At 33.8% G+C, this 11429-nt stretch overlaps 1 protein-coding gene across 1 annotated transcript; it reads left to right on the forward strand.

Moving 5' to 3' along the window:
- The first annotated feature begins 6696 nt into the window (after positions 1-6696).
- On the forward strand, positions 6697-8666 carry LOC145093749 (calmodulin-7). Its single transcript, XM_079031992.1, has 2 exons — positions 6697-6864; positions 7990-8666. The coding sequence occupies exons 1-2, from the start codon at positions 6789-6791 to the stop codon at positions 8361-8363; spliced, it is 450 nt and encodes a 149-aa protein (XP_078888118.1). The 5' UTR covers positions 6697-6788; the 3' UTR covers positions 8364-8666.
- The last annotated feature ends 2763 nt before the right edge of the window (positions 8667-11429 follow it).

The raw sequence follows: 11429 nt of genomic DNA on the forward strand, positions 1-11429 counted from the left end.
AGTGTTCTGAAAAGTAGACAAAATTTTGGACGTCTTAGGAAAAACATGAGATTGAAACTCTTGTCCATGCGATCACATGGATCCTTTATGCGATCGTAACTTTGCTTACAACTTGTTTTCGAGGTTTTTTACTGCCAAAAATTCATCCGGAAGAAGAAAATGAAAACATGTGATCACAATGTATGTTCATGTGATCACAACTTCCCTCTATGCGATCGCAAGTTTACCAAAAAGTGTTGAAATAACATCCTACTTCATTAAAAAGGCTCGTGACGCGTTTTCTCAAAAAATATGATCGCAACTTTGAAACATGCGATCGCATGTGCGTCGTTTTTGCTACTGGACGTATAAATAGACCATCATAACCTTCCAGTAACCTAATTTGGCGATTCCAGATGTACCAAACAACGAAAATATGATTTTGGATACGTTTCTTCTCCGATTTCAACGATTTCTGAAGATCTGAAGACTGTAGATCATCTCCTTCAAGTAGATTAGTAAGATTAGTTGTTTGATGTCTCTTTTCATCTGTTTTTATCAGATTTTAGCCATGTCTGGCTAAAACCTTCGTTTTTAGTTCTGCAAAGACAAGTACTTTTTATGTGATTGATCATTAGATCTGATTTTTTATTTGTGTTTCTATCTAGATTCTTCATTTTTGTTCTTAATGAATGTTTGGTTTTAAATTGTTAGTTTGATCACCTAGCTAGGGTTTTATCATTCCAGTTAATCAGTTAATAGAATCCGTAATTGTTTTATCAACTGGTAAAAGTAACAAGTATCAGATTGGTTCCGTTTTGGGATTTAACTCTGGTATAAACTGAAAAGTCACATATTTACGCTTCCGAGCTTGTGAGAAGTATTGGATATTGTTGGGAATTTTACAAAGAACTTAATGCAATTTTTCGGATTTAATTAAGAGCTTTTTGAATTGAACAGTAAAAAGTTGGGGTTAATTCAAAGAGTTTGTTTTGATTAACTAGTTTAAATAAAAGAGATTATAGTAGAGCTTGTTAGTTTTTCTTAATACCATTTTAGATAGAGCGCATCTCAAATAATCAGATTTGGGATAGTTGCATGATTAGAAAAGTCGCAGCAGAACTAAAATCATTTTTAATATTGATTTTCGTTTAATTTTAATATCACTGCATTTTTAGTTTTCAGTTTAATTGAAAACCCCCCTTTTATATTCTGATTTTTGACTAGATGTGTCTGATGCAAAAAGTCATTGACCATTAGGTTGTGTCCATTGTATTATATTTATAGTGCGACCAATAGTGATATTTTCTATTTGTTTAATACGTACGCGACAACGTGTTAACAGTCAACAAATCAAACGGATTAAACTCGAGATCATTTTGAGGTGGTGTTAGTGTTTGCGGCTGCGGTTGTGGTTGAGAGTATTTTTATGCGTATTTTTGTGAGAATTGGTGTGGAGAATACGGTAGCATACAGTGAAAAACCGGAGACGAATAAATCAGTTGATCATACGAAGGTCTTGGGGTTGTGGTGTTTCTAGTGCGTGTTTTTTTTATTGCTTGGGTTGTTGAAAGAAGACATTTTGAAAGATTTGAAAAAAAAGTTGAAAGATAGAAGAAATTGATAAAGACGTGGTAAAATAAGGGGTGTGGGGTTTTTTTTTGTCTGACACGACACGACAAGGTTTTATGTAACACGAACACGACACGACATGATATCGTGTTTTTTTAACTAACACGAAACGAACCGATTAAAAAACGATAAACACGACACGACAGGACAAAGATAACATAATAATAAAAAATTAGTTTATTTACTTAATATTTAATCATACATAACACGAAAAACACGACAAATACGAAAAACACGACAAATAAATGTTAATCGTATCAATTTCGTGTCAAATTGTAAACACGAACACGAAACGACACGACATCGTATTTTTTATACTTAACATGAATACAACACGAACACAAATTCGAATTTCATTTTTGTCTCAATTTCGTTTCGTTTCGTGTATTTTTATCATGTCGTGTTAACAATTATCACCTCTAATAATAAATCGAATTTAAAAGTTTTGACCGTTAAAAAGTTGGAAAGAAGCAAAGCATGAGAAAAAGCATGCGGCTAAAGAGTATGGGGACAGTGTTCCAATGCTCCACCATGACAGATGTGTGGTCTCAACATCAACATGAATCATCAAAATTTAGCTTTGGAGAAGTTTCGTTGGGCCATGTCATTCGGTCAAATGGTTGGTCAACACGGGTGTCTTGGGCCATTAAACAGTCCACTTGATCTCCTTGAAAGCTAATCTGAACCCAATTACCAATTTTATTTGGCTGCATGTGGTGTTTTCCTTTTATCAGAAAGAATTTGACCCAAATATGTCATCCACATGTTATAGTCTTGTTTTCAAGTTAGAAAAAAACCCACAACTTGGAATTAACTTGGAATTAAAAGGAGTAAATTACACGAATGGTCCTTATGGTTTGGGGTAATTTATGCGTTTTGTCCCTAACTTATTTTTTTAACTCGGAAGGTCCCTACTGTTTGTTTTTGTTATGCGCTTGGTCCCTACTATTTGTTTTTGTTACACGCTTGGTCCTTGTCTTACCTAAAATGACTATTAATTAAATAGGAAAAAATAATGGTGTAGGTAAGGTAAGGTGAAAGGGGTGGGGTTGGGGGTGTGTTTATTTAAATAAATTAAAAAATCAAGGGCAAAATAGTATTTTTATGTATGACAGGAACCAAGCGTGTAACAAAAACAAACAATAGGGACCTTCCGAGTTAAAAAAATAAATTAGGGACCAAATGCGTAAATTACCCTAAACCATAGGGACCATTCATGTAATTTACTCAATTAAAAGGCACCTCATATTAAGTTTTCAATTTTCGTTTAAAAAAAAAAGGAAAAAGAACAATGATTACAATCGACTTTTTGATGAAGATTTATGGCGATTTTAGTTTGACCTTTTTTAAAAAAACTTTTTTATTTATTTTCTTTCGGGATTGGGACTGAGCATGATGCGATTTGTCGATTTTTGACAAAAACCATATAAAATCCCAAATTCGGTTTTTTCCTTTATAAAAACCATACGGTTCGGTTTTGCATGTGGTTCGGTTTTTGGTTTTTGAATGTGTTTCGGTGTCTAATAGTTGCGGTTCGATTTTTAAACCACATATGTATGGTGTTTGATTTTTTTTTTTTGGGGTTTAATTTTTTAAAAACCGCTAAAACCATCCACCATTGTTAATTTTTAACTTTATAAAACTTAAAAACCAGAAGTGCTAGTTAAAGTCCACTGCAACTATATAAGTTAACTATCCAACATATTTCGATTATGAACCATAAAAACTTCTTATGAAAACCTTGAACCAAATAATCAATCCTATATCATTGCTTTAGGATTGATTAATGTGATAACTTTTTATAGCTTCCAAATAATGAACCATGAACCTTTAAAACACCATCTCCCAAGCATCTTCATTAACCCAACATCATCCTCCTTCAACCTTCATCACCATCACAACCGACCACCACCAAGCTGCCACCATCTCCGATCATCCAACCCCTTCGAGCCTCCTCTCTGCTTCCATCAACACCACCGCTAAACACCCATCATTAAGAGAAGGGTGCCTAATTGCCTATGATGTGTTTTTTCGGTGAGTTAATTTTGATAACGGAACAAAGAAGGTGGGTGATTTCGGTTATGTGGGTTGGGCTGCTATTTCTTTGTGGGCTACGCAGGCAACAAAGCTGTTTAATTTAAGAAGATGAGTTTTTCTTTCTAGTTACAAGTTAATTTAGAATTTGATTTTACAAATTTGATTATGTTTAATTTTTAATTGTTGGTTGTTTTCAGTTTTACTTTGATAGTAATTATTTTGTCGGTTTAGCTGACATTAGGTAAATGATAATTTCGATGTAATTGCCTTGTTTAAACCAACTTTTTTGGAACCAGGATGTCATATTCATCTGTGTATTTTTTTTAAAGAAAATGTGAATTTTGAAGGGTAAATTGATTTTGGCTGTCACTTGATAATTCTAGTTAGGGTTAATTAGTTTGGTTCAAATTTCATAATTTCATGAATATAAGTGTGATTTTGTATTTCTTTTAAACTTAATAGACATGTGTTAAGGGTATTTTTAACAAAGCTACCAAATTTAATATTTTTTAAAACTGTAAACTACATAGCGATACGAGTAAATATTTTTAAAGCCAATAAGGTCACGGATATTAGCAGGTTAACAGACACAAGTCTAACAACGATGACGAGAGTTTTAACTTTTAAGAGTATCATCAAGATATTTTCAGTGGTCCTCATTGACACCCTCAAGATTATGGATGTGCTTCGGGTCGGAACCGACCCGAACCCGAAAAACCCGAAACCCGAATTAGATGAAAAGTGGGAACCGAAACCCGGACCGATTATACTAATATGAGTCGGTTCGGTTCAGGTAATATGAGTTTCGGTTCGGTTATTAACCCGAAAGGACCAAAATAACCCAAATAAACATTTACACTATGTTTTTGAACTGAGTAACCCGAATAAACCGAAATGACCCAAATAACCCAAATAAACCGAAATGACCCAAATAACCCAAATAAGAAAATTCTATATTTAGTTCAAGGAAAAAAAATATTAAATTAATGATTTTTTTTTCTTGAACTAAAAATAGAATTTCCTTATTTGGGTTATTCGGACCATTTCGGTTTATTTGGGTTATTCGGGTCATTTCGATTTATTCGGTTCAAGTGACTATTCACTTTCTGAGTCGGCCTTTTTGGTCCGATTAAACATTTATTCGGGTAACCCGGACTGAAAAACCCAAAACCCGAATTGGGCAAAAATAGATACCCGAGAACCGACCCAAACAACTTATTCGGTCCTAATTCGGGTCGGTCTGGCCCGGGTTTCGGTTTCGGTTTCGGTTTCGGTTCGGGTATTCGGTCCAAACGCACATCCCTACTCAAGATAGACTTATGTGTCACACATGAGTTATATTCTCCATGAGTGAGAATTGATACCCGTAAACCAGATGTAACACTTTTCAGAATATAGAGTATACAAATTTGAATAGTTTTAAGTTAGCCATTGCAACATGAGATACTGGTAGATAACCTTGATTGAATGATTTTTAAAAGTTTTAAGGAACACATAACAACAAAAATAAAGACATCTAGGATATCACACCAGCTCCAATACCAATTGATGAAATACAATTCAATTTTATATTAGCAAATAACATAAATTATAGAGTTACAATAAAAGTAAGGCGGCGAACCAAGTAGAATTAATAAAATGAATAATAAAACATAAATATACTAAAAATTCCATTGACATATTCTTACATAGTTGACACATATCGAGTATATAATAATATATCAATTTAGTAGAAGAACACTCAACAAAATAACTCACATAATTTCTTTGAATCATAATTGAAAACATTACTCTCGAAATCTCACACGCTTACAAAGAATTGCCCATACCAAACACTCTGAAACTTAATCAAGATGTTTTTTTAAAATGACACACACTAATCAATGTACAGAGTGTTTTTATTTATACAAATAATGATGAACGGTTGATGGGCTTAAGACGAATGGTAGCACCATACATGAATAAATGGAATTTTTTATGATCATCATGATGTCCAATGACATTCCTCATGCTAACATACACAATCATTTTGGTGTTGACTATTTCAATAAAAATCACATCAAAATTTCCAACACATTTTGTCACTCTAAAAACTGCTTACTTACCGAGAAATATATTAAAAACTTAAATTTCTCATATTAAGATATGGCCAATTCCCAAACTAAGAAGCATTATCTCTTTAATACAAAACTTGAACCTTGATTGGTGTTTGAGAGAAATTTCAAAGTACATTTTCAATGAAAAACGAAAAAAAACTGATAAGTCATTTTTTATATAAATTAATTTTACAGGGCCTACTACAATAGCATTTTAAAGCATTTCATAGCTGGTTCACCCACTTCACACTTGGACCTACGAAATAGGTGGTTACTATAAGATTTTTTCACATTTTTTTATTTGGAAAAGGTTGATTGTGTTTGTTGTTTTCTCTATATAAAACACATTTATGGTAGAAGTACTTGTAAGTTGTAATAACTAAATAAATAGTAAATTACACCAATGGTTTCTATACGGTTTAAAATAATTTACATGTTTGGTCTCTAACTTATTTTTTTAATTCGGAAGGTCCCTACAGTTTGTTTTTGTTACATGTTTGGTTCCTGTCTTACTTAAAAAGACTATTTTGCCATTGATTTTTTAATTTATTTAAATAAACACACCCTTAACTCTATTTCTTTCACTTTACCTTACCTACCTCATTATTTTTCTCTATTTAAATAATAGTCTTTTTAGGTAAGATAGAGACCAAGCGAGTAACAAAAACAAATAATAGGGACAAAACGCGTAACAAAAACAAACAGTATGGACTTTCCTAGTTAAAAGAGACTAAACGCGTAAATTACCCCAAACCATAGGGACCATTCATGTAATTTACTCCTAAATAAATGTTGTAGGACATAGTGAAAGACGTTAAGAAGTAGGAGGACCATTTGAGAAACTTCACAAAAAAAGTTAAAACAATGAGAAGGGCAATATGGTAAAAACGTGGCACGATGGAGGGAGGAAGCATCAGATGCGTCGAGGACCACTCTTTTATATATTCCACAGCCCGCCTCCCCTCACCATAGTCGCTGAGTTGTATCCTCCTCTCTTTCTTCATTCAATTCTGCGAACCCTCTCTTCTCGCTCATTCATCAACAATGGCGGATCAGCTTACCGATGATCAGATCTCTGAATTCAAGGAGGCGTTCAGCCTATTCGATAAGGATGGAGATGGTCAGTATCTAAATTCTCCTTTCCTTTGTTATCTAATCTATTTATCATCTTTTCTCTTTCACCCACTTATATAATTGAATATGTTGCAGCATGACAATCAGTTTAAGAATCGTTATGTTATATCTGATCATCCCCTCTTTCCAGATCTGGTTTTTGATTGTTGATTTTTAAATATCTTTGTTGGTTGACTTTTCGGTCTTTCGATCAATTTTCTGACTTGGAGACGATTTCGATTTGTGAAAAATCAACGATCAATCCGGATTCTTTCCTGAATTATCCCCAATTTCCATCTTCGAAGATGGCTGATTTTCTAGAATTTAAGTGTTTATCGTGTATGAAATGAAAAGGAAAAGGCTTTCGTATCTGTATCTTGTTAGATCTGTTTCGTTTTTAAAGATGATTGCTTTAGGACTTCATGTGCTAGAAGAGATCGTTTCAATCGAATTGCTTATTATGGTTTTGATTCTGTGTAGTATCTTAGTGTAAAAAGATGAGAACCTTGTGTATATATTGCTTATGTTCTCTAAGTTAGGCGATCGAGTTTGTTACAAACTAACAACCTGTCTCACATGACTATATGTTTCGAATTCCAAGTCTTGTAAGTATTTTTAGTTGTGTGTTGGTGAGACCTTTAGAATGATGTTCATGTTTAGCCATGAAGTAAATTAAATTATGTGTACTTGATTATCAAAATTATCAAATTATATTGTGTTTGACATTCATTGAAATGATTTCTCTTTCAAAAAAAAAAAAAGACATTCATTGAAATGATATTGCAACAAGTGTCAATTTTTTGTCTCACCCGAAAATGTAGGGTATAGACTTGTGGTTGTTGTTTTTGTTTATGTTATTATAACCATCAATACACTAATATGGAGAAGATGTGATGGGACATTGACAAACTTTTTAAGTCTGCTCGACTTATCCTATCTTTTTTTGATGGGACATTGTCTGGCAATGTCCCATATTTTTAGTCAATGTCCATAATTTAGGACATTGACTGTGTTAGATGTTGTCCCATCTTTTTGGATGGGACACTGACATGAGATGTTGTCTCATCTTTTTGGATGAGACCATTGATATCATTCTCAGTCTCATCAGTATAATTTATTTTTGTTTGTACAGGTTGTATCACAACCAAAGAACTCGGGACCGTGATGAGATCACTCGGACAGAACCCAACTGAAGCGGAACTCCAAGACATGATCAACGAAGTCGATGCCGACGGTAACGGGACAATCGACTTCCCGGAGTTTCTCAACCTCATGGCCCGCAAAATGAAGGACACGGATTCCGAAGAGGAGCTCAAAGAAGCTTTTAGGGTTTTCGATAAGGACCAAAACGGTTTCATTTCTGCAGCTGAACTCCGCCACGTCATGACCAATCTTGGTGAAAAGTTGACCGATGAAGAGGTTGATGAAATGATCCGTGAGGCTGACGTGGATGGTGATGGTCAGATTAACTATGAGGAGTTTGTTAAGGTTATGATGGCTAAGTGAGTGTTTTAATATTTTTTAAATTTTAAAAATTGAGTTGAAAAAAGAAAGAAAAAAAGGTTGAAGAAGTCTCTTGTTTGGGTTTTTTTTTTTGATTGTGTGTGTTTTTTTTTTCTTTTTTTCGTAGTGTTGCGGTATTAACTACTTTTTTTTTTTTTTTTTTTTTTTTTTAATTATGTATTTTGGTTGGTAGGTTGTGTTAGTAGTCTTGTTTTTTTTTTTTTTTTTGTCTTGATATTGGTTTATAAACCTAGAACGATTTGGAGTACTTTGTTTTGCTATTTATTAATCGAGTCGTTTTAGCCATTGTTATTGTTTCATGGTGCATTTTATTTAATAACTTGAGGTGTTTGATGTTCTTTTTCCAGAATTTGAACGTCACATAATGGATTGTAATGTGATTGGTTTGTACTTTGCTTGATGCTGATGTGACAAAAATTCTTAATTTACCCCATTTGAACAAAATGGGACATAGATTCACTCCGGATCTCAATCATTATAATTGAAAACATCATAAAGTTTTAGTAGTTTCGTGTGGAACTCAAATCCTATAAATGATGTCGATTAAATGAACATGGTACACCATGACAAAATAAAAATAGTCAAACAAACAGCTCTTTCAAGAATGAGTCATTTGTCCGTTTTATGTTTTTTACTCCCACCATGAGTGATACACGCTTTTGAAGAACGGTGTAGCTTCGATTTCCTTTGCTTTATCATATCTTGGCGTTCCTGTTGGCCCCAACATGTTACTAAAAAAGAACCGGCAACCAATCCTTGATAAGTTCCCAGGGTCTCCGGTAGGAAGGCAAATGCTCTCTTCATTTGGTGGAAGATCAAGTCTTCCCACATACTTTCTATCTCTTTTCAAAGCACCTCGGAAGGTTCTTGATTCCATGGAAAAACTGAGAAGAAGATTCTTATGGGGTGACAACAATTAGGGATGGCAACTCTTGATCCAATCTATAACCCGACACTGACCCAACCCGAAAATAGATGATGTTTAGGTTTAGATTTTTGACCCGTCAACCCGTATATATATATATATATATATATATATATATATATATAGAGAGAGAGAGAGAGACAGAGAGACAGAGAGGTTCAAATCTTCTCAACAAGTATATATATATATATATATATATATATATATATATATAGAGAGAGAGAGAGAGAGAGAGAGAGAGGGGTTCAAATCTTCTCAACAAGTATTATGTGTCTCTAACAACCAATCAGAATTAAGAAAAAATAAAATCAATAATAAATCATAACATGGTATAATAGTTATCTTATTTATGATAAATATGATAAATAATTAAAATCATTAATAACCTTTAAATATGGAAATTCTATTAATAAACACTACAAAATCACTGAGAGATCACTTTATTCGTCACCCCCCTCTTCTAAACCTAGCTCACCGTACTCCCATTGTCAACCAATGTCCAACCCCATTGTAATCGATTGTGGCTTATTTCCCCAACCCGTTTTTTGCTTGATCGGGAAAAAGGGGAAAAGCACACAACGAGGCAATGAAAGATACACGATGGAAAGAACGAGGCAGAATCATTGGGGGAAAAGGACTTCGATCCTCGTCTGATCGAGAAGGAGGACCACAGTTGAGAACGACCGCAAGGTCGATCAATGGTCAAGTGGCCGAATTCGCGAGGAAGGGCAAGCAACACAAGAGGCTGTCGCCTCTTGTCTTTCATCGGGAAGAGAAATTGCTTCCTCTCGGTGTTTGGAGGATGAAGCGAGGGCAGCAAGGGTTGCTTGACTAGAAATTTCATATCAATCAACGAGCAAACCCTTCCCCTTTCTTATTTGTGTGAAAAATCAAGAAACTTGGGGTACTGAATTTGTTCTTGAATCACTGGTTAATGAGGAGATGTTGGTAAGTTTACATGAACTTTATTGATCTTTGATTAAGTTTTTCGAGTTGGGTTTTTGTAAATTTTTAATTTTTCAGAAATTCGAGACACCATTCTTTGATGGCAGAGAACTTGTAGCTGGAAGTATTGATGATTCAATCTATGTTTATGTTGTTGAAGCAAACATCTATCCTGATCATAGCTTTGATGTTGAAGCAAACAAACTTTCTCATATGTTTATGATGTTGAAGCAAACAAACCTATGGGCTGATCATAGCTTTGATGTTGGAGTACTTATGGATCCAACCTCGGTAATAATCCCCTTCAATTTACGAACAATTAGACTATGAATGGCCCCCCAACATTTTCATATTTATATTGGCATGCCTATTGTGTAAGATTATTAAGGTTTTATCAGGATAGATGTTCTTAGTTCCTCCTTGTCACCTGTTTGTGTAATTTGTATGTCCTGTTCTATATTGTTATGGTTGGAAGTGTAAACAGTTAATTTTCAATTTGATAGGGGAGAAGTACCTACTTCCAAAGAAAATAAAGAGGATAAAGCTTATTAACCATCGATAGTTAGAAGAATGGTATGCATCTTGTTTGATGGGCTCTCTTCCTGAGACCTTGTTTACCTTTTTATAATATTTTTGTTTATTTCATTATACTGTAAGCTGCTATTAAGTTCAAATTTATGACCTTGATTCCCCCTCTTCGTTTTCCAGTTTAAAGGCCTGGGAGATTATCTCAGAAGCAGATTATACTAGAAGGTGAGACTGAGTTTTTATGTCAATCGTATATGTGTATGCACATCTGATATAAAATACATCTTTGTAGTTTTTCATTTAAAATACATCTTTGAGTTAACATGATCTTTTCCTGCATTTATATTTCAAATGTTTTGTTCATTGGGTATAGTCTTGATAATAAAAATTCTTTTAGAATATTCAAAACCTTTCTGCAAGAATAGTTTATTCTATAAGAATATTATTGATGTATTCTGATATAATTGTAGTTAATTAATTATATGTTTAATGTGCAGTTGTTACAAGTGTATCACTACAAAATATTTGGCGATGAATTTGTGATAGAAATGGCTTGAAGAATGGCTTGAAGACCTGATGGGAAATGCTTGAAGAATGAATTAAAGAATGATCACACTCACTGTTTAAGAATGTTGTTATTTTTTAAGAAT

The sequence above is a fragment of the Lactuca serriola genome, chromosome 3 (genome assembly GCF_051521515.1).
Source record: "Lactuca serriola cultivar US96UC23 chromosome 3, Lser_US96UC23_V15, whole genome shotgun sequence".
NCBI lineage: Eukaryota > Viridiplantae > Streptophyta > Magnoliopsida > Asterales > Asteraceae > Lactuca > Lactuca serriola.